A 23,003-nucleotide genomic window follows, 5' to 3' on the forward strand; every position below is an offset into this window, starting at 1 on the left:
TCGCTGGCTTTTATCAGCCAGGCAGGGCATGGATCCATTTCATGGGTTGTGGCTCTAACATTTAGTGGGGCTTCTTAAGTTTGTTGTGTGTGATGGGGCCAAACTGTGTCAGGGTGGGTAATAGAGTCTGGTTTGAGTGGAGTTTCATTTGTCCCAAAGTGCTCCATACATTTTCAATTTATCTTATCAGCAAAATAAACTGACTACTCTTCCCTGTGGTTGATGCTTGTCAGATATTTGGGCTATGCAGCCTGGATTGATTAGCCAGTTCACTATGCAAAATAGCTGTGCTGGCCTTGGTAGTGGAGGGGTAGAAGGCTCATTTTGCATCCATTTGTGGCGTAATCCTGTAAGAGCTGTCTGTGCTGCTGGAGGATGGATTCAGAATGTGGTCTGCACTCAGGCTTTCTGCCTGTGCACTTCGCCTGCTATAGTTGATCTGTGAACCTGTGTGATCATTTTGGTTCATGTCAGGGGCAGGTTGTGGCTATTGTGTTAATGGTACTGGGTGTTCAATGATTGTACTATTGGACTAACTCATTGGAGCTTTGGGCATTGTATTTGTGTGGCTTGTTATCCTAGGGTGACTTGAAAACCTAGAGAATTCAGGGGCCTACACATATGCATTTTTTTTCTTCTTATAGGTTGTCGTGTAACTTACTGTGCATGTGTGTGGCACCTGAAGACACGGTCCCCAAAATAAAGGGCTTGTAATTGACAATGGAGGGAGCTTTCACTGAGGCAAGACAGGTCCACTGCTGTGTTTTCTGCAGACTTCCAAGGGGACGTGCCAGAGGCACCATTACTGCAGCAGTTTGAGAACAGAGTTGTCGATGCGGAAGTGACCTAGTCCTACAGACGAAGGCAAATAGACTTTTCAGGTCTCCATTGTTCACAACTTGGATATACTCAGTTTTGTGATTTAGCTCTTCTGGGCAGAGGCTGCTCAAGACAATCTGCCGCCCAAGGCAAAACTTCAGTATGTTGCCCCTGGTCCAGAGAGCCTGTACTGCAGGGCTGAGGAGGTGGCAGCTGGGGCACTTTCCATTAGAGTTGGAGGATCCTTTTCTCCTGGGACTTGCAGTGCGGGGAGGCAGCAAGGGGTTGGGAGGGACTCTGGTTTGAGAGGCAGGGGAGCTGGGGACTGGGCAGTGGGTTAGGTGTATGGGAGGAGGTTTGGGGTAATGAGTGTCTGGGAAAGGCAGGGGGATTGTGGGGGGGTAGGGGCTGAGTGCCTGCAGGAGGCGGGGTGCCCCCAGTTCACTCTTACCACCTCCACTGTGCACCCCCTTGCTAGGAGCAGGTACCAACTGCCCGCACCCCCCCCCCAACCAACACACACACTTACCTGCCTAGTCTAGTGAGATGGGAGGCTTCCCACCGTCAGATTTGGCACTCATGTAGTGCACATGCGAACGGGCCTCTCCAAGCAGCTTGCCTGACCCAGCATCTTGCCTGACCAAATAGACTACATCAATGTAGTTTGCGCCAGCAGGGTCTCCCCAGGGCAGTTAGAGTGCTCCGCAATTCACACCAGTTCTCCCAAAAATCTGACATTGATTGACCTATAACTAGAGCGGCCTCTGCTTCTGGGGTGGAGTCTCTGCTCTAGTAAAATGAGAGTGCTGATTGTGTGGGGAGTAAAAAACAAGCAACAAGTCTGGTTTTGTTTCCAGTAGCTTAATATGTCTGGCTCGGATGTTCTTTCTTGGCAGTGCATCACTGAGTGGAGTTTCGGTTTTCAGCTGTCTTGTCTGCACTCCCTAGCCTTTGAGTGGAAGGCAGGATTCAGTGAAGGAAACATTTTGTTGAAGGGGAAGGTGAGGGTGGGAGCCTTTGTGATCAATTGGCATAAAAATATGGCTGAAGTCAGGAAGAAGTTGTTCATGTTCAGTAGTTCTGCTTTGATGTAACTCTTAATAAAATTCTCTGAGTACTAGAGAATTCCTGTATTCAGTATTTTTTGCTGATTTTTTTTTTTTTTTTTTTGAAATGGGAGCTGCAGGTACTTTGCTAAATGGATTAAGCAATTGGCTAGTTTTACTGTAGCTTAATGAGCCAAATAAATGTGTGTGATAGAAGAAAAAATATGTATTTGGGCTATAAAATCTTTATTGCCATGAATCTGAGATGGCTGCATTTAACTCACAAGTGAGTTCTGCACGTTTTCTGAAACAAGTGGAAATAAAAATTTAATAGCAACTCTGGCGTTATCACATATTTTGTTAATGCCTTATGTTTAGTCTACCTACTTCTTATTTTACTTGTTTGAAATACCTTGATATTTGTAGAAATAATGCAACTAATCTGGGCAGGTCTTAGTGACATTTACAAGGATGTTTGTATTAATAGTTTGAAATGTATTAGTACATCATAGTTTGGCAAGTATATATGTTTGGGTGTTTTCATGACCACACGTGATATAAACTTTAGCACTACAGCCATCTCTGGGATGCAAATACTGCCAGCGTTCTACTTCAGCAATACGAAATTATGGGTACATAAACTTTCCCCACTGTACATTTATTTGGAAATGTTTACTGTTTGCTGCTGCTTGTAAATGATATGCATCTTAGTACCAGGCTGCATTTTCCTGTATGGAGCATTGTGTGCTGTGACAGTTTGAAAACAGTTTAACTGTTCAGCGGTGCTGAAAAATAACTCATCTTTTGTAAGTCGTTGGACACATACGTGGGAAAGCCTTGCATTTAGTTAGTCAATAAACTCCTAATCTGTAGTCTTGTTGTTAATTGCAATAAATAAGGAAATGTTTCACAAATTACTGGAGAACTATTCACTTAACTCCAGTGTGATTAGAAATCGAAACCCTGTAATAATCTGAATGTAATAGAACACAACTGTGTAAAATCACCAGTGACCAGTGTTAGATAAATGTCTGTCTTTAAGGGGGTTTAAATTCCAATTATTGCCCTTTTAACTGAAGCATAAATCATGTCCTGCAGACATAAATTTGGAATGAGTATCTTAAAGTGGTCTTTGCAAGATGGTCATTTATAATATTCCTTTACCTGTTAGACATGGTTCACATTTCTGAATTCTGCTATTTTTAATAATCTGTGTTTAATCATTGATGGTGTTCTTCGTTCATACTGGACAATGAAACCAGTTTGGTCCATTTCACTTTCTCTCGTTAGTTAATTCACTTTTTGGGTTTCATGTGTTAGTGCAGTGTTGGTTTGTTTGCATCATTGCAGGGAAATATTTACATTATTTCTTAATTGAACCTATGAAAACATTCCTAATTATTTTGGATTTTTAAAGCCTTTTTGTGTCTCACTCTACTTTAAGGCACCTTGCAAGTCCTAGACACGACTCACCTCCCTGAGACGCTTTCCTGAAGCAGCGTGCAGTGCTTAGGTGTTTTGGCAATATTGGTGCTCTGAATTGAGCTTCGTTTTCACTGAATACATGTTCTCTCTATATAAAGTGTAATATATCTGCTAATGGTAAAACTCTTGAAGTCTGTAAGGGATAGAAGAATAATCAGTAGCACATTCTGCTAAGACGCTGGGTCTGCACTTCTTTTTTTCCCCCGTGCAATAATATGGCTTGAAGCCAGTGTGGGAAACTAGGTTCTTTAATTTCTTCTTTATCTACAGGCCTGCTGCAACTCCTCAGATTATTTAGAAACTCACATACACCATGAGTCAGCAACTACAGCTTACTGCAGGTTGTGTCGTGTCCTTTTGCCTGCTCTTGAGCACAAGTTCCTGATGTGTCTAGTAAATGGGGTATAGATAAGGCTTTACCAATTTCACAGCTGTGAAAGTGTCATGGTCTGTGAAATAAGCCCTTCCCCATGAAATCTGATTTTCCTCTCGCTGCTAGGAGTGCCCCAGTCAAGGGAGAGAGAGAGGTGTGTGTGTGTGTGTGTGTGTGTGTGTGTGTGTGTGTAAGGGAGGTTCCTTAACTGCAAGTCCCAGCCAGGCTGGGGAGGGACAGGACTTGTATCACATACAGTGTTTTTTACTGGCTGGCTGTTGAGTGGTCTCTGGCCTGGTCTACATTGTGGGTGGGGGATCAATCTAAATTACGCAACTTCAGCTACATGAATAACGTTGCTGAAGTCATCGTACTTAGATCTACTCACCACGGTGTCTTCACTGCTGTGAGTCGACGGCTGATGCTCTCCCTTCGACTCCGCCCATGCCTCTCGCTCTGGTGGAGTACCGGAGTCAACGGGAGAGCGCTTGGCGGTTGATTTATTGCATTTAGACTAGACGCGATAAATGGACCCCTGCTGGATCGATCACTGCCTGTCAATCCTGCAGGTTATGTAGACAATCCCTCTGTCAGTATGTCTACACTTAAAATGCTGTAGCACTTCAGTGTAGACCTTACCTATGCCAAGGGGAGGAATTCTCCCACCAGTGTAGGTAGGTAGGTAATCAGCGTAGGTAATCCCCTCCCCAAGAGGCAGTAGCTCTCTTCCTAGCTCTGTTCTCACTGGGGGTTAGGATGGCATAATTACTTCTTTCCAGGGTGTGGATTTTTCACACCACTGAGATGTAAAATCCTAGCGTAGACCAGACCTGCGAAATTAGCTTGTGGAAGAAGGGAGTGGTGTCTCAGCTCTGTTCCTAGTGGACAGACATCCATAACACTAAAACTTCCTTTAGTCAGTGTGACATCCCAGGGTACCCTGGTGCAGGAGTTGGTGCAATGTGGAGTATTGGGTGTTTTGTTATCAAAACCCAGAACAGGAGGGAACTTGCCCAAGAGGGCCTGTGCTTGAAGCTCTGTTGGCTAATAGCAGGATCCTTGCAATAAGATTTGTCCAAAAAACAAACCAATTTTGAGTCATCAAACAATTATACTTCTCTTAAGCAATGATTTTTATGGGTCTCATTGAAAACAGAACCTTTGTCTCTTCTTCCCTTTATTTATATAAAACAAATTGAATAGGAACCCTGGCATTATCGCATTTTGTTAATGTCTCATGTTTAGTCTGCTCCTTGTTTTGCTTATTTGTCTTTGGCTTTTTTAATAGCCATTTCCTCTTGAAATACCTTGATATTTCTAGAAATAATGCAATTAGTCTGGGCAGGTCTTAGTGACATTTACAAGGCTGTTTATATTAATAGTTTGAACTGTATTAGTACATATATATATAAATATGCGCTTGTGTAGACCCTCTCCTCTTCCCACCTCCTTTAGCTGACTGCAGCAACAATTAAATTCAGGGCCGCCCAGAGGATTCAGGGGGCCTGAGGCAAAGCGAGGGAGCTGCGGCGCTTGTACTCACCCAGCGGCGGTCCGAGTCTTCGGTGACATTTCGGCGGTAGGGGGCCCTTCAGTCGCTCCGTGTCTTCAGCAGCACTGAAGGGTCCCCCGCCGCCGAAATGCAGCCAAAAACCCGCAGCGACTGAAGGGCCCCCCACTGCCGAAATGCCGCCGAAGACCCGGACTGCCACCAGGCCAGGGCTTGTGGGGCTCCAACTACCCCCCTCCCATCCCCCAAGCAACCCTGATTAAATTTAGCAGGCATGCACTTTGATCTGGTGGTTGCTGTCCTGGAGCGTGCTGGTATCCAAATATGCAAGGTACTCCAAAGGACTGTTCTGGATTCCGATTTGTTAGAAGCACCTTTTAAAATACTGTTGAGGGGAAAGAACGGAGGGATTTTTCTTTAAGCTGCTAAGAGGTTTGTGCAGCCTTTTTTACTTATATTTTCCCCCGAGGATCTCCAAGCTGATGCTGAGGACTGTATGGGGTTATGGTCGGAGTATTTGCGAAATAAAGAATTGCCTTATTTACAGAGCCCCATAAGAGTGCCTGGCACTTTGCAGACAAATGAATGCATTATTCAGTGCAACTGAATGTTTTCCAAACAATTTAGTCTTCCAGAGCCAAATCAACTATGTCTCGGTTGCATTATCTTTTAATACTGGTGGTCTTCCCATCCAGTGGCTGAAAACCAACTATGACCTTTGCCTTGAGGTAGAAAGAACTTAGAGCGGTTCTTTGTTTTGTTTTGTTATTAGATATTAGATGAGTTTTGCTAGGAAATAGCACCTTTTGACTTATCAGTAGGAGGGTAGGGAGCCATTGAAAGAGAATATGCCATTTTCAGAGAGAATATTCTGACCACGAAGGGGCAACAAATGTAAAAGTGTTGTTTTTTTTGTGCATCTGAGGAAGTGGGTATTCACCCACAAAAGCTCATGCTCCAAAATGTCTGTTAGTCTAAAAGGTGCCACAGGACTCTTTGCTGCTTTTGCAGATCCAGACTAACACGGCTACCCCTCTGATACTTGTGGTTTTTTTTGTTTTTTTGTTTGTTTGTTTGTTTGTTTAAATTTAATGCTAAATGCTGCACTTCCCCCTCAGACTACTGAGTTAGGTAGTCTGATCTTCTTTCCCATTCCATTTGGCCATTTGGCTTTATTTGTATGCATTTAGCTGCTGGGGTTTTTTTGTTTTTGTGTTTGTTTTTTTTTGTTTTTTTTTTTTTTTTTGCTGAAGTGATTACAGCCTTAATCTCTCTCTAATCGCTACTGAGTTTATCGGTCAAGCAGTGCAGCATGACACAAGATAGCTGCAAATGTTTCACTGCTTAGCCTGCACAAATAAACAAGCAAGCAAGGATAGTAGCTGGTCGTGGTGAATAACTACAGACACTAAGAATTAGTTCTCCCATCTCCAATTTCTGATCTCTGGATTCTGTCCAGTCTGTTTACTACTCTTTGTAATATCATGCCCTTCATTAGAGTCTCCAGTGAATTGTCTAGTTGTGTATTCATTACACAAAGAAAGAGGCACTGATAAGAACCACATTCTGCCCTAATTGGCTAAATTCAGCTGGTGCCATCATAGTTCAGTGCTGGAGTCTGTCCGGTTCAGGCTGCAGCATGAAAGTCTGATTGGACTCTGCTTAAACCTGTACTTACTAATCTTTCCAGCAGTGACATCTGTAGTGAGTTCTGTCATTTCTCTGTTGCTGGAAGTTTGGTGGTTGATCAATGGCTCCATGTCTAGTTGACAGCCAGTATCAAGCGGAGTGCCCCAAGGGTCGGTCCTGGGCCAGTTTTGTTCAATATCTTCATTAATGATCTGGAGGATGGTGTGGACGGCACCCTCAGCAAGTTTGCAGATGATACTAAACTGGGAGGAGTGGTAGATACGCTGGAGGTAGGGATAGCATACAGAGGGACCTAAACAAGTTAAAGAATTGGGCCAAAAGAAACCTGATGAGGTTCAACAAGAACAAGTGCAAAGTCATGCACTTAAGAAGGAAGAATCCCATGCACTGCTACAGACTAGGGACCAAATGGCTAGGCAGCAGTTCTGCAGAAAAGGACCTAAGGGTTACAGTGGTCAAGAAGCTGGATATGAGTCAATAGTGTGCCCTTGTTGCCAAGAAGGCTAACAGCATTTTGGGCTGTATAAGATGGGGCATTGCCAGCAGATTTGAGGGACGTGATCATTCCCCTCTATTCAACATAGGTGAGGCCTCATCTGGAGCACTGTGTTCAGTTTTGGGCCCCACACTACAAGAAGGATGTGGAAAAATTGGAAAGAGTCCAGCAGAGGGTAACAAAAATGATTAGGGGGCTGGAGCACATGACTTATGAGGAGAGGCTGAGGGAACTGGGATGTCTAGTCTGCAAAAGAGAAGAATGAGGGGGGATTTGATAGCTGCTTTCAGCTACCTGAAAGAGGGTTCCAAAGAGGATGGATCTAGACTGTTCTCAGTGGCATCAGATGACAGAACAAGGAGTAATTGTCTCAAGTTGCAGTGGGGGAGGTTTAGGTTGGATATTAGGAAAAAACTTTTTCACTAGGAGGGTGGTGAAGCACTGGAATGGGTTACTTAAGGAGGTGGTGGAATCTCCTTCCTTCGAGGTTTTTAAGGTCAGGCTTGACAAAGCCCTGGCTGGGATGATTTAGTTGGGATTTGGTCCTGCTTTGAGCAGGGGGTTGGACTAAATGATCCCCTGAGGTCCCTTCCAACCCTGATATTCTGTGATTCTAGGATGTGTGTTCTGAGGACAGCTGATGGGCAAGAAAAACAGTTACGTTGATGTACCCTCTTCTCCCAGGCTGGAAGCACAGCATATTCCCCTACTGGCAAATGGATTGTGGTGCTAGCTAGTGCTTTTCCCACAACTGCTGGCAACCATGACCGGGGCCATCAGTGGCCACCCCTTCTCTAGTAGCTCACTCCTGGTGTATGGGGAAGGTTTGAGACATCCAGAAAGGAAAGTGAAGAGAAAGTTGGTTCTTAAAGAACATCGCCGTTGTCCCTCTGCTTCCAGCACTCACAGTACTGGCCATACGTCTTCTAAGCCGCAATTCCAGCCCCAAATACCCTAAGGGAGGCGCGCGAAGGTATGTCTACAGCTCAAGCGGGAGATATTTATTATTCCCAGCTCGATGATACATACTCATACTAGGTCTCATCGAGCTAACGCACTCAAAATCGAACGTGGTCGCAGCCTCACAAGGGGCAGGAGCAGCTAGAGGCCCCGAGTGAATGCCCATCAGAGACACTAGGTATGTACGCAGGCCAGATAACCCCTCCCTCCACTTGCATTGCCACAGCTACATTCCATTGTTAGCACGCTAGTTCCATGAGGAACCAAAATAGAAGCTAGTGCTCACTCCTGGAGCTAACAGATGTATAAGGCAGGTAACATTTCATTTTTGCACCTTAAATAGGCAGATGTGTATCCAAATACAGATAGGACTTGTCGGCAGTAAACAATCTGAGGAGCACTAAAGGTGTAGTTCCATTGGAAGTAGCAGTGTTGGGAGTGCTTGAGTACCTGGCGACCAGGTGGCCACCTGCTCTTTTACCACTATGCTTTGAGTAGAACTGCTCCAAGCAGGGTTAGATGCCATGGTGATAAAAATGCCCACACCCTATCCACACTAACGCTCCCTCTATTGATAACGCAATGGGTGGGAGACTTCCAGAAAGAGTCTAAGATAGACACAGCCAAAGGGACTAAATCTATTAAATAAGATGCCACTTTTACACAGTCACTTTTTTTGCAGACCTGCACTTTAAGGAGACGAGAAAAGGATGTTTTTTGGAGAGGTATAAGCTGAACACTTTTACTAATCAAAACGACATATCTTAAATATAGTAGAAACCACACACAGTGAATTGGGTTGTAGTGAAACAGATGGCAATCCCAAGTGATTCCAGTGCATCACCATTTTCAGGTTGCAATCCCAGTTAGGTAAATTCTCTGCTTAGCAAGACTTTCTCTGTGCAGGGTAAGCAGATGACTTCGCTATACAATAGTTCTAGTGTTTCAAACAAACTCTAAACACGCTATAAGGTGTGAAAAACCCACTATAAAGAGAGGGAGTGAAAGGAAGTCTCAGGAGAGAAGAAGAAACTGGAGTACTACAGGGAATTCAATTTCTAATGTCATAGTAACTTTTCTGCCAAATTGCCAATAACAACGTTCTGCATTTAACTCAGCTGTGCAGATGTTTCAGGCTGGTTTCGGTGTTATGTGAGCCCCACTGGGGGGACAGCATTGCCAAGTTTGGGAAAAGCCTCTTAACATTCAGGTTGAGGGGCAGGTTGGATACTAAACCTCATCAAGTGAGGCAATGGGTAGTGTTCTACCCCTTCCTGGTTAGGAGCAGTTGAAATTAGCACCTCTGCTTCCTCACCCATGTGGCAGCCTTTTTACAGTAGACACTTGGAGCTACCCAATGGTCGCCATGAAGCTCCTAGGACTGGTGCTAACGTTGGAACTGTGTAGCTCTAAATTAGAGATTAGCCGTGTCTCAAGACCCTGCAAGTATTTTTACACATCCATTTTTGGGGAACATTGCTGTTTCTGAGACTTGAATTTCGGATGTTAATCTAATCTTTCCTTTTTGTGTGTTTTAATAGTTTTCCCCTTCTGGGTCTTGCATTAGCACTGTTTGATCACTCCACTTAGTAATGCTTGTATTAATAGTAAGGATGAACTTTGAAGATTTCAGTCTTTAAGCTGTACTGTCTGAGTGTCTCTTTGCCTCCTTAAATTCCCTGTACAGTTTTGGTGACTACAGCATGCTTTGCTAGCTATCTTAAGTTGCTTGTATAATGTTGCTTTGAGCTGTTAAAGTAGCTGCCACTTTCTCCCCTGAGATGTGGTTGTGTTTCAGTGGTGAGTGAACCAATTTTCAGCGAATGATATGCTATGGTGTGTAGAGCCTTTAGGACAAAAGGTGCTATGTAAGTACAAGTAGTTCAGTATCTGGCTCCAGTCAGGGCCGCAAGAAAGCGGTGGTTAGCGACTGACCCATTAGCGTTGGAATTCAGCTTTCGAAACTGGACAGCTGGGAGACAGGCCAGGTTAAATGAGTCCATGGGGCTTTCTTCAACATTCAAGCACTCATTTGCTGTAATATAGAGAGCAGTTAATCTATATCCAGAGCGTTTTGATGAAGTTCTTGGAATCGTTGTTGCTTGCCTCATTTTAGCTCCTTTAGTACCATTTGAGGCTGGCTTGTGCTGTAGTCTATTTAATCTAGTATGTGCCGCTCCAAAGACAATGAGGTACAGAAATGTGCTGGTTGTCAGCAGAGCCCATTTGGTAAAGGGTGAGCTCCCCTCTCTGACTATTTTATCTAATGAATTGGTAAGTGGGTGAAGGGCCTTGGTGTATGGAGGGATTTGGGCTCTTGGCTGCATTCATGTGAAAATAACTTTCTCCTTTCCCTAGTGATCTAGAATGTTCTCTAGCAATTCCTGTGCATCTTGTGGTTGAACTCTGGTCATTAAATGCTCTCCTTTTCCCTGCTGTTTCCTAGGTCAGCTGTACAAGCTAGAAGGGCTACAAACCATTGCTGTCACAACCAACGGGATCAATTTAGCTAGGCTGCTGCCACGGCTGAAGGAGGCGGGGCTGGATGCCATTAACATCAGCTTGGATACTCTGGTTCCGGCCAAATTTGAATTCATCGTCCGGAGGAAAGGTACAGAAATTCAAATAACATCTCACTGGTTATAGGATGACATTGCCTATCTTTTTATGTCCCTGTTTGTTCATCCAGTCCCTCTCAAACTTTTATTGGGAGAGAAGTGAAATTCTTTCCTTAAGACGAGCCTAAAATATCTACACTTGGCTTGAGCTTGATCGCTGGCCCTTTTCCCTTCTTCTCAGCCTTCTTTCACATGTAAAACCCCTTTTCATGAGAACGGGTGAATAACAGCTTGAGGTAGGAGGTTTCATAACTACATTTGTCAATTCTCAGCTCTACACTGTTCTCCTGTTCAGCATTTTCAGCCGGGAACAGAACCAATTGTCCACCATTAATAATCAAATGAAGGCATGAATGGCTGCCACATTGTTCCCCTGCCACCCACAAAAATTGAAAATAATTCATTGAGATCAGAGGTGGTTAACCTACTCCTTGCCATAACCACATGTTACAACTGACAAGAGTTTTGTGACAGCCCCTGCTCCTGCTCCTGGCCAGTTTAACCATAAAGAAAAAGAAGATGGTTATTAGTCATTGAAACCCATTTGTGACTCTCAGCTTCAGAACCTATTATTCCCAAATACTGGATGATGACGAATACAGAATATATTCACTGTATGCCAGGTTGGTTCATGATTTGCCTGTGATTCACCAGCTCTGCTTCTCATGCTGTCGTTTGTTCTTCAACTCTATAAATATTTGTTTTCCTTGGAGTACAAGCCCTTCCACACACTTCCTGCAGTGAATCCTGCTTAAGGACCCATCAAATGGGCAATCTTGTGTCTTCAGCAACCAATTTAAAATGTCCCCATATGGTTTACTGTACTGCTTCTATTGACTCCTTAAGATAAGTTCTGGTGGCCTGTGAAATGAGTTAATGGTTCAGTCCAGTTCCTAGTGGACAAATACCCTGCATTGAAATGTAGCTTCAGAACTGGCACTATTTGGAACTTTGTTGGCATTTCCAGCAGAGAAGTCAAGGACTAAATAGACCACAAAGACTGAAACTTGCTGTCAGCAGTAGAAGTGGTCTCCCCTGGTCATACCTGAGGCAGGCTTAAATGTGTAGTGAGACATTATGGGCACAAGAGAAAACTATCCCATAGTGGAGGAAAGATAAAGAGTAGGGTAAGAGACCACCCTGACTTAACCAGGAGATCTTCAATGACCTGAAACTTTTTTTAAAAAGTCATACAAAAGTGGAAACTAGGTCACATTACAAAGGATCAATATTTTTAAACGAAACAAAAGACGCAAGCATGTAGAGACACAAATCGAAAGGCCCAGCCACAAGATGAGATTAAACTAGCTAGGGATATAAAGGGTAACAAAAACATTTTTCAAAAACTTTAGAAGCAAGAGGAAGATCAAGAACAGAGTTAGGTCTGTTACCCAACAAGGAGGGAAAGGCAACAGAAAATGCAGCAATGGCCAAAGTGTTAAATGCCTTTTTTGTTCATTTTCACCAAAAATGTTAGCAAAGGGAACATCAGTGTGAATGGGGTAGGATCTGAGGCTAAAATAGGGAAATAAGTTAAGAATTTTCTTAGACAAATTAAATGTCTTAAAGTCAGCAAGGTCTGATGAAATACATCCTAAAATACTCAGGGAACTGGCTGAAGAGATCTCAGAGCCATTATTAGCCGATATCTTTGAGAATTTGTAGAGGATGGGAGTGATCCCAGAGGGACTGGAAAAGGACAAGTAGAGTACCTATCTGTAAAAAGGGGAATAAGGACAACCCAGGGAATTATAGACCAGTCAGCTTAACTTCTGTACCTGGAAAGATAATGGAGCAAATAATCAATCAGTTTGTAAACACCTAGAAGATAATAAGGTGATAAATGACTGTCAACACGGATTTGTCAAGAACAAATCATGTCAAACCAACCTAATAACTTTTTTGACAGTCTAACAAACCTTGTGGATGTGGGGGGCGGGAGTAGATGTGATATATCTCACTTTAGTACACTTGAAATCCTGTAGCGGCACAGCAGAAAAGGTTCTGAAAGTTATAGTGGATCACAAACTAAATATAAGTCACAAACGTAACTCTGTTGCAAAAAAAAGCAAAACTTATTCTGGGATGTATTAGCAGGAGTATTGTAAGCAAGCCATGAGAAGTAATTCTTTACTCCAGCTGAGGCCTTAATCAGTGCTGACTGATTGTGTCCATTTCTGGGCACCACACTTCAGGAAAGATGTGGACAAATTGGAGAAAGTCAGAGGAGAGCAACAAAAATGATTAAAGGTCTAGAAAACATGATCCATGAGGAAAGATTGAAAAAATTGGGTTTTAGTCTGCAGAAGAGAAGGCTGAGAGGGATCTTGATAACAGTTTTCAAGTACATAAAATATTGTAAGAGGAAGGTGATAAACTGTTCTCTTTATCTGCTGAGGACAGGAGAAGAAGCAATGGGCTTAAATTGCAGCAAGGAAGATTTAGGTTAGACATTGGGAAAAACTTCCTAACTATAGTGGTTGCTAAGCTCTGGGACAAATTACATAAGGAGGTTGTGGAATCTCCATCATTGGCATCTGAGGAAGTGGGTATTCACCCACGAAAGCTCGTGCTCCAAAATGTCTGTTAGTCTATAAGTTGCCACAGGATTCTTTGCTGCTTTTAAAAACAGGTTAGACCAACACCTGTCAGAGATGGTCTAGAAACTCTAAATCATACTTAGTCTTTCCTCAACATAGGGGACTGCACTTGATGACCTATTGAGGTCCCTTCCAATCCTACATGTCTATCATTCTGTGTTGGTTTTATATGTGTGTAGTTAGTACTGCTATCCATCCAGTACTTGTTAAGCTGCATAAACAGAGCCTGAGGTCACTGATAAGGGAGTATGAGTCCTATCACTCTTTTCCTAGCTAGTGAATCCAAATGTAAATTTCAGAGACCTAGGACAACAACAAATACAAAATGTGATTGTTATGATATGTTAAAAGTTCCCTTTACATTAACCTTAATGCTCAACATGAAGTTCAATCGAAATGTTCAGGTTTGGTAGATTTTTCCTCCCTTCCCCCCCACCCCCCCCCCCCCCGCCATGAAATTCATCTTCACGCCCTTATATTTTTGAATGCAAAAGACCCCACCTCAGTGTCTAAGCTAGGCAGTCCACATAGGTGCACGGAGACAATGTCTCCCCTTAGCCACTAGATGGTGCTGCAGTACCACTAAAGTCAAGAACAAGCTATTTAAAACTCTGCAGGGCTACAGAAAGGGGACTATAACCTACTGAGCATTCGGCCATGGAGCTGAAGTTTCACTGTGTTCCCCATCCAGAATAAACCTAGAGCGTGGCATGATCTGTGTCTGACAGGTGAGGAAACGTGGTCTCTCGCTTTCCCTGGATACTTGTTTGGTTAATCTGGCTCATGATGGGGAAATTCACTGTGTTTGGATACAGATCTCACAAAAATGAACATTCCCTGGATGAGAAAGTTAGAGAAGCAATGTCATTGGTGTGGTCGCTTCATGGTAGATAATGCAGGAAAATACCTGGCTGTACTAGGGCACAGTTGGGAGTCCTGTCCACTCTTTGCTTTTCGCTACCTGCACTTAAAGACTAGCCAGTTTCAGGCACTTGTGGGAAAAGTGTTCCTTCTCTGCTATTGAAGGGACATATCTGATCCTGCAGCTTCCTGAATTACATGGCAGCAGCTCTGGATACCTGATTGGGAGTCATTAGCAGTGTGCTGCTTATAAACTACATCTCACTAAAACTTGTTGAGGGAAAGGCTTAATTATATATGTTCTGGGAAAAAAGTCTTTTAACCACAGAAAGGGAATCTGTAGAGTGCTGCTGAGCCCAAAGGTGCAGGGGAGAGATGGGGAAATCCCCAGGGTTTTTACTCTTACCTTCCTTTTTAATACATTTTATTAAAGTTACTAGTTTTCTAAGACTTTGGGTGAAGGAGATATAGGGTGAAACCAATAACTCCAAAAGTGGGTAACTTTTTAGTTTCATCCATTTGGGGAAAAAAAAAAAGTTCTTTTTGCATGATTTTAGACCAAGTTTTATAGTGAATGGAAGAGTTCACCATAGGGATGAGTCCAGTTATAATGTGAAAGCACAGTGAGGCAGACACTTTAGGGCTTATTTTGGGGGAGATATCCAGAGAAAGGGTTCTGGTTCTATAGGTTTAGAGGTTTTTCCAAGGCTTAGTAATCCTTTTGCCTAGGAACTTTTACAGTGGTGATGCCGGAGTCTCAGGAATAAACTCCTACATTAGGGAGGGAGAGAGGATGGTGCAGTGGTTGGGATGTTGACGTGTGACTCAGGAGACCTGGTCTGCCATAGATTTCCTGTGTGACCTTGGGAAAGTCACTTAGGCCAAGATCCTCAAAGGTATTTAGACACCAAACTCCCATTTCTTTTGAGGATCTGGGCCTTAGTCTATCTGGGCCTTCCGTTCCCTTTCGGGAAAATGGAAATAATAGTACAGCCCTACCTCACAGATATGGAGGATAAATGCACTAAAGATTGTGAGATGCTCTGCTACTTCAACAACAGGGGCCACATAAGTAACTTAGATGCATGAAAATGAGGAACGTGGTGTCTCAGCTCCTTCCTGCTCTCCGTGCCCTATGGAATGAGCCAGTGGAGAATACCTGCACTTCGATGCTGACAGTTAAAATGAGTTGACAACCTGATTTGCTTTTTCAGATTGCCCCTGGAGGCGATGCGATGACAGCCTCCCACAATCGCACCCTTGAACTTGTGCCTTCAAACTACTTCTCCTGCAGGGATGAAATCTGGGAGGTGGAATCCCAGCTGAGACCAATCCAAAGGGGTTGTGAGCATACGCATTTGCCTGGATAGGACCCTGCTTCGGAGGGTCTGAGGGACTGAGTGTGTGTGGCTGGAATAAGAGGAGGAATTGAGAAGGACAGTTGTTTACACATCACGCTGTAACCCTGCTCAGATCACCCTTACCTGGCTGCGCCCAAGCGTGCCTGGACTCGGGCGTGCCTGGTGTCTGATCTGCTGCTTGGGGCTGTGTTTTGATGACTGGCCTCTGGGGGTTCAGTTAAGGATCCCATTTTGGCATTGCCGAAGTCACACTATCCCCTCTCCGTTCAGTCCTTCCGAGAGGTTGCTGGGCTTCCCAGTCCCTGTTCGTGACTCTGGGACATGTTTACAGGAGCGTGTTATGATCTCCCCTGCCATGTTTAGTCTGCAGCTCACTTAATGAGAATGAAAGCCACTGTTGATGTCATGGGCTTCCTAGGTGCCAGCAAAGCAAACACTCTTGTGAGGAGAAGAAAGCAAACGGGTTCTGAATTCAAGCAGCTGATGTTTGCATCAGTTCTTCAGTTTATTAGCCCTGTGCTCTTCACCCTTACACCCTCTTTCATCCCTCTGTTTTGCAGGACTGGCATTAAAGGAGCTGCAGTTGTGGGTCAGAAAAGATCAGTAGGATTGGCATCCTCTGCTTCCCTCCTGTGCACCCCGTTTGGTGTGCCCAGTCTGAACTAGCCAGGGAGAAGATGGGTTAAAGCTCCCTGATCTTGTTGGTGACATTCTTTGTGTATTGAGTACTGGAGAAAGGGACTGGATGGGCAGCCCTGGAGACAGAAAGGCACCTGCTTATTTCCAGTAGCATTCACGGGGTGCAGGGCACTTCTCAATCCAACAGACCAGGACCCCATTGTGCTGGACGTTGTTCAAACCCAGAACAAAAATAAGGCCTTGCCCCAAAGAGCTTACAATACTTAGTGTGTATGAACTCCTCTTCTGTGGGACCACTGCTTGGACTGCCAGTGGGCACGTGGAGGGACACTTGGTGCTTATTTTGATGATGGTTTTTGATGTCAACACGTGTCCCCTAGGAACTAGACTGGCAACGATTCACGTTGTGGCCACCTGTTCACAGCAGGGAACAACTTTTTGCTGCTAGTTCTCTTCCTAACTTTAACAAAGAAACTGGATTATCACTTGGGGTGGGGCTGTAGGGAGAATGGGAAGGGAGTTCAGATTTGTCCAAGGCCCTTGGACTCATGAATTGTCTAGCTGCTTGGCAATTAGGAAGAATAAGTATTGAGTGGACCCACTGTCTGGAGGTGGGAGATGGGGTGGAGATGCAATATGAGAGGATGAGGCTAAGCCCTTCTCTTGATGAGGTCACTGCAGTTTCTGATTCTTGTCTCATCCTTTCCGGAAGGTCAAACGCCAAGCTGAACTGGTTTTATAAAAGCTCTCTTTCAGTGTGCCCATCAAACTGATGGGTCAAATGATTCATAAAATGAGGATGCCATGAAAAGTCACCTGTCCCCTTTAAACCAAAGTCAAAGCCATTAGCTTTTCCAGGAACCGATAAAAATCTGTGGTCAGAGGCAAGCTGGGAATTTTGGCATTTTTGTCCATTTTTTGATTCATTTAGCAGCTTGTTGCAGAGTGGTCAACTTACAGAAAGTGACGTGCTGCAGTCTTAGCAGAGGCAAAAATGCAACAGATACCTCTCCTGATGACCTCTTTTTAGCAATTATTTAGTGGGGGGGGATTTCCCCCTTAAATCTGGGAGCACTTTTTATAGATGCTCTGCCACGTTGGTGAGACTAGGGGTAGTGATGGGCAAAGCTGAAGCACAGAGAAGTTAAGGGCCAGATTTTTGAAGGTATTGGGTGCCAAAAAAAGCAAGGGTGCCGCAAACCATTAAGCAACTCTGCATTGTTTGAGCACCCAAATATCTTCAAAAATCTGGCCTCAAGTGACTTGCCCAAGGTCACACTAAGTCTGCAGAGTTCGAGACAGAACAAACGTCTCTTGACTTCAGTACCATCTGTTGGACCAAGCTGTTTTATCTCTGCCATCTTTTTGTCTGATACTTGCTGACTTAATTCTTGTTCCATTTTAGGCTTTCATAAGGTAATGGAAGGAATCAACAAAGCCGTTGAACTGGGGTACAATCCTGTTAAGGTAAGATAATTTGGTGCGTAGTGCCCTCGAACCCTGTGTTTTAGTCTGACTTGATACTTTGCCTTTTTGAGGATTGTTTTTTTTCCTTCAAAGGTTGGCAATTTTTGTAAATATGAAAGACATTTTCTAATAGCATTGCAGGACCTTCCCAGGACATAAAGGTGATCCCACCGCTTCACCTTGTGTAGCTGACTCAGCCATTTTTCATTCAGAGCCTCAGGGTACAGAGATCTTACATGGGAATACCAGGCTGTCTGCACAATGGGCACAGGCTCCTTCTCTCCCTCCAGGTGAACTGTGTAGTGATGAGAGGCCTCAATGAGGATGAGCTGTTGGACTTCGTGGCGCTCACGAAGAACCAGCCGCTCGACGTGCGGTTCATTGAATACATGCCCTTCGACGGTGAGTACCCTTGGTCTGTAACTACCTGTGCAGTTTTGCCTTCTCTTGGGGGGGAGTGACTCTGGCTGACAAGTCTTTGCTACTTGGGCTTCTTTTCTGAAACCTGATCGCATTGACTGTCTCCTGAAGAGTGCCTGAACCCCTATTTTAAACCTAAGAGAAGCTTTGTGTAAAGTAGCCACTGTAGTTTTCAGTGCTGTGTCCAAGGATGCAGGACAGGTGGATGGCAGGTCCGCGTGTAGTGGGTGGGAGGTTGGGTGCCCTGCAATGGGCAGGGGCTGGAGGAGGGGCTGGCTTGTTGTATATTGGAGATGCCTTTCCTGTGAGGGAAATCTCATGGAAACGGAATAGTGTAACCGTTATAAGCCATGCTTCACCTGGGAAACTTCCTTAGTTCCCTCCTCACATCTGTTTTCTATCACGGTACCTGTCCATGGAGTGGGTGGTTCTGCTTATAGTGAGCTGAGACATGGGGTGCGTGTATACAGCAAAATAAAACCTGTGGCTGGCCAGTGTCAGCCAGTTTGGGCTGCAGGGCTGTTTTGCTGCTGTGTAGGCTTCTGGGCTCGGGCTGGAGCCCAGGCTCTAGGACACTACCGGGTGGGAGGGTTCCAGAGCTCAGTCTCCAGCCCGAGCCCAGATGTCTACACAGCAATGAAACAATCCTGCAGCCTGAGCCCCATGAACCCAAACTGGCTGGCATGGGCCAGCCATGGGTTTTTGTTTGCTGTTTAGACATACCCATGGTGCTCTTCAGGAACCCCGGATTCTAGGCTCTTTGCTTCTCATGCTCCAGAAAGAAAGTGCAGTGCTCACGATATCAAAATTGCTCTTTACTGGGGTGCACTTTTCCTGCTAACTCTTTCCAGAAAGGCCCTCCATCTCCCCCTTCCATTCCCATTTTCGGAAAATTGGGGCCATCTCCCCCAAGCTGTTCCATGTTGGAATAATTTATCTTCAGCTTCTGCATTAAACTGTGCCGGAACAAGGGCAGACGCCGCAAATCTGCACCAGAGCTAGCGGACGCAGAGCTACTGGCTAGGACCCAAGTTGCCACTTCATCGACAGACAGTTGGTCTGATTGTCTCTCTACAGACTCTTGCCCTTCCTGACAAGTCCAGGTTGGTTCACTGTTCATTGCATCCTCTTACCCAAGGAGTCAAGGATTGCTGGAACAATCAATTATAAGAGTCAATACAGGTCCTCACAGTTTGGGTGTTGAAAGGGGCAATTGAAATCCAGGTACAAGGACTTTCTGTTCTTTCCTATTTTAAACACTCCTGGTGGCTAAATTTGTGCTGATTTAAAACCTAGGCAACAAGTGGAATTTCAGGAAGATGGTGAGCTATAAGGAGATGCTGGATACAGTCAGGCAGAGATGGCCTGACTTGGAGAAGCTGCCCTGCGAGGCCTCCAGCACAGCCAAGGTGGGTGCAGGCTAAGAACACTATGAAGGGAGACCCAGTGCTTCAGCAAAGTGCACAAGAACTTGTATTTGGAATGGCTGGAGCAAAGAGGATTAGCATGTGGCGTAATGCTGCATAGTCACGTATGTAATGATCTCAAGGTGCTTGATGAAACTGCATGCACACAGCCATGGTGAGCAACAGTCATTTACTTTACCCATGGAAATACCAGGCACCTACCAATTACTGGTACTTGTCTGTCAGGTGTAAGTGTCAGTGGGGTAGACATGTTGGGGCTTATCTTGGGGGCTATCCAGAGAGAGGGTCCTGGTTGTGTCGCTCATAGGAGTTTCCAAGGTATGAGGAATACTAAACCTGTATTCTCTAGCCATATCTTTATTCCTATTTTAGTCTTGATTTAAACCTGGGATCTAGAGGTGACAGGTCTTAATCTCCCTTGATTCAGTATATACACCTCTACCTCGATATAACGCTGTCCTCGGGAGCCAAAAATTTTACCGCGTTGTAGGTGAAACCACGTTATATTGAACTGGCTTTGATCTGCCGGAGCGCGCAGCCCCCCCACCCTCCCCGGAGCACTGCTTTACCGCGTTATATCCGCATTTGTGTTATATCAGGGCAGAGGTGTAAAAAAAAAAAAAAAAAAAAAAGAAAAAAGAAAACCAAAACAGGCACCCCTTAGACTCATTAACAGTCAAGGAGCAGTCATTGCTGCAATGCTTTTGTTTGTTTAAATCATTGTAATATAAAATAAGTTTAGGCCTTAACACAGGTTGTTGTCATTTCAAATTTAATTTTAACTAAGTTTATTTTTTCAAAAGAAACATGTACCTAATTTAAATTACAAATACATTTAAAACATGTAGATATCATGTATCTACCCTGATCTATTCTTCTGTCTCGGGGCTGCTTCAGGCTTACAAGGTACCAGATTTTCAGGGGCAGATCAGCTTTATTACCTCCATGTCAGAGCACTTCTGTGGATCCTGCAATCGGCTGAGGATAACTGCAGATGGGAACCTGAAGGTAGGCAATGAAACAAGATGCCCTTCACCGACTTAGAGCTGAAATAGGGGGTTGAATTACTTCTCTTAAATGGAACGGTGTTGGAGATGGAAGAGGCAGTAGAGGAGAGGAGAGGGGAAGGAAAGTGAGGGTCAGATTTAAAGAGGGATGAAATGGAAGCGAGTGGTCAGCCATGGCCAAAGAATTGATCTGTTGTGTAGCACTCAGATTTAAAAGAACGTCAGTGTGAAATCTTGTCAGTTTAAAAAAAATAGTTTCAAGTCTGCCTTCCTGAGTCCCCCTGCTATCTTTTATATGTGCAGATTTTCCTTTCTCTGTTTTTAAAAAAAAATGTTCTCTATGTTGACACATCAGTGACCCTGACTGTACCGAGGTCACGGTGACCCTGACTGTACACCAACTGATTTCAAATGCAGAAAGTGAACAGGAGGAATAAAATTCCTTATTTTTACTTTCAAACAATCTTATGTTAAGTGGGACAATAGCAAATTTAAAATATAAATAAATATATTTCCATTAAAGTGAAGTGACCATAACAGGGCCAAACTACCCATTTTTCCATATACCTTTCCAATACTTGTATGTTGAGATCCATTTGTCAATGTTCAGCACCCTTTGCTGACCAAAGAGTAGGTGTCCTCTAAGTTAGCTGAAGGTGCCACAATTGTACTAAAGCAACTTGCCCAAGAACAAAGTAATCCCATGACAGGAATGGCAACTTGGTATTGGCATCAAATCAGTTTGTGTGCACTTTCAGCAATTGTAATACACTTGAAAATCTAGAAGCAGTAGCTGTGGAACTTTTTTAAAAGTCTCCTGCTCGAATACTTCCTTCCTGGTTTAACCCTGGGATGGGGCATCTCTCAGCCCAGCCATGGTGCAAGAAGACATACAACAGCAGGAGAGATGAAGGAAGGAAAAAAATCTCATGACATCTCTGCCTCCCTGCTGTGTTCCCAGATGGTTCAGTTCTATATACTCCTAAAGTAAATGGCTAGCTCGTGGCTTTAGCAGAACTATTCTCCTAATTCCTCTCCCATAGACCAGGTTGTTTTTTTGCTGCCTGATGTTCAGGTAAACTGCTGTAGTAGTGAATCCTATTGGGTTCACAGCAAAACATCATTTGGCTCCCAGACGTTGGACCTGTTCTGGGTTGAATTTTGTGCATTGCAGCCCAGCAGGCCACTGAATCTTGTTATCCAGTGGTCAGTCATCCAGACCCAATACTGCAGTGAATTTCTAGGTTTATAGCCCATCCCATGGAATTCTGTTCTGTGCCACAGTTCAGCACTAGAAATGAACATTAGAAATGTTCATCCTTGAGAATGAGCTTGGAGATCTGGGTACTGTAGGGTTTGTCTCATGTATTCATTCAAAGGCCCTGTGCTCTTCCCTGCCTCCCCCCCACCCCCCGCCTTCCCCATTTAGGTTTTGTAAGGGTATAGAGTCGCACAGCTTGCCTACTCTGCTGACTCAGAGACCCTCACAGCTGCAAGGAGCAATGCAGAGAAGACAGCAGGGTCATATCCTACAGAGACTCAGATGCATGGCTGGGAAGTGACTGTGCCTTTGTATTTTTGAATGCTTTGCTCAGTTTTCGCCCAGGATGCTGACATTGGTTGTAATAGGAATAGTGTTTTCTGGCTAGCTTTATTCACTGTCTCCCCTCCCCGTGGTTTATTGCAGGTGTGCCTTTTTGGTAACTCTGAAGTGTCCTTGAGGGATCACCTACGGTCCGATGCTTCAGAGGATGAATTAGTTCAAATTATAGGAGCAGCAGTGGGCAGAAAAAAGAAACAGCATGCCGGTACATTTACTGCGTACAAGTAATAATGAGGGGCTGGGACAAACACTGCCCTTTTTCTAAAATAGGATGGATGATTCGCAAAACCTGGTAGCGGGGAGGGGAAAGCTATTTTGTGGAATTAGAGTGACTCAGGAGAGGATACTCTGAAGTTCCCACTTGATTAAGAGCATTATCTGCCACTGGTCTTAGCGAGGCAACTGGTGACAGGTCAGTCTCAATGTTCCATGGTTACTCTGAAATTTGGGTTCTTTTCTGAAGCTTTCTTACCCACTTCCTGAGCTGGGACCCAGGCTGTCTAGCCACCATGTGGATTTCTGGGGTTGTAAATAGAATGCTGAGTGTGGTTGTAATTGAGTGCCCTCCTTCTGGGTGCCCCCTTGTGGCCTTGAGGCAATCCTACAAGTGGCCCCTCACCTCAGTTTCCCTCTTGAGTGATCCAAACTTCTCCACTTCAGG

The 23,003-nt window shown here is 44.4% G+C and overlaps 1 protein-coding gene across 1 annotated transcript in view; it reads left to right on the forward strand.

Moving 5' to 3' along the window:
• MOCS1 (molybdenum cofactor synthesis 1) overlaps positions 1-23,003 on the forward strand; it is a 52,896-nt gene that overhangs the window by 16,916 nt on the left and 12,977 nt on the right. The window contains 6 exon segments of the mRNA XM_050948527.1: positions 10,786-10,950; positions 17,824-17,885; positions 18,176-18,287; positions 19,602-19,714; positions 20,630-20,740; positions 22,427-22,547. Coding sequence (XP_050804484.1) covers positions 10,786-10,950; positions 17,824-17,885; positions 18,176-18,287; positions 19,602-19,714; positions 20,630-20,740; positions 22,427-22,547 — 684 coding nt within the window.

Source organism: Gopherus flavomarginatus, chromosome 4 (assembly GCF_025201925.1).
Source record: "Gopherus flavomarginatus isolate rGopFla2 chromosome 4, rGopFla2.mat.asm, whole genome shotgun sequence".
NCBI lineage: Eukaryota > Metazoa > Chordata > Testudines > Testudinidae > Gopherus > Gopherus flavomarginatus.